Source organism: Colobus angolensis, unplaced genomic scaffold (assembly GCF_000951035.1).
Source record: "Colobus angolensis palliatus isolate OR3802 unplaced genomic scaffold, Cang.pa_1.0 Scaffold747, whole genome shotgun sequence".
NCBI lineage: Eukaryota > Metazoa > Chordata > Mammalia > Primates > Cercopithecidae > Colobus > Colobus angolensis.
In genome coordinates, this window is record NW_012121232.1 from 250,763 (window position 1) to 251,335 (window position 573).

Sequence of the window (573 nt, forward strand, 5' to 3'; positions counted from 1 at the left end):
GCTGACTTGCCAGGGGACCCCCGAAAAAGGCCTCCCCCTCCCCCTCCCCTACACCCCTCACCCAGCAACGAGAGGGCGGCCGCTCAGCCTCAGCCGACTGGGGAGCTCTAGGAAGGCTGATGTGAGGAGCAGGGTGGGAATCTCCGGGAATCCGTCCTCTGAAGTGGGGGTTCCCCCGGTCCTCCGCAATGTCTTCCTATTTATTCCCTAGAGGGCCGGCACCTCCCCCCTTCCTCTGACGTGAGGACCCGTCCCTCAGCCCTCGGCTACCATCTTCCTTTCCGCGAACTCCAAGTCCCACAGCAGGGGTACAGCAAGGCGGGCCGGCTTCTCTCTGTGGTGGGGGGTCCCTCAGTTCTCCCTCGGGGCCCTCACCTTGAAGACTGGATAGGTCTAAGGCGCTTCCCTCCGCTGTCCTGAGATGAGCCTCGTTACAAAATACCTCAGGTTCTTCAGCCTCCCAAGATGGACGCCGGATAGTACATCCGGGAACCCTGCCGGGGATGATCAGGATTGACAGCCGAGCTAGCGTGGGGCGGGGCCTCCTCTCAGAGGAGCAACCAACCCCCACTT

General features: G+C 62.7%; 1 protein-coding gene across 1 annotated transcript in view; it reads right to left on the reverse strand.

The window, feature by feature from the left end:
• The window catches only part of LOC105501745 (melanoma-associated antigen C1-like), a gene marked incomplete at its 5' end in the record, with an annotated part of 67,267 nt that extends 66,697 nt beyond the window's left edge, over positions 1-570 (reverse strand). Inside the window, 1 exon segment of the mRNA XM_011927783.1 lies at positions 223-570. Coding sequence (XP_011783173.1) covers positions 223-570 — 348 coding nt within the window.
• Between the last annotated feature and the right edge of the window lie 3 nt (positions 571-573).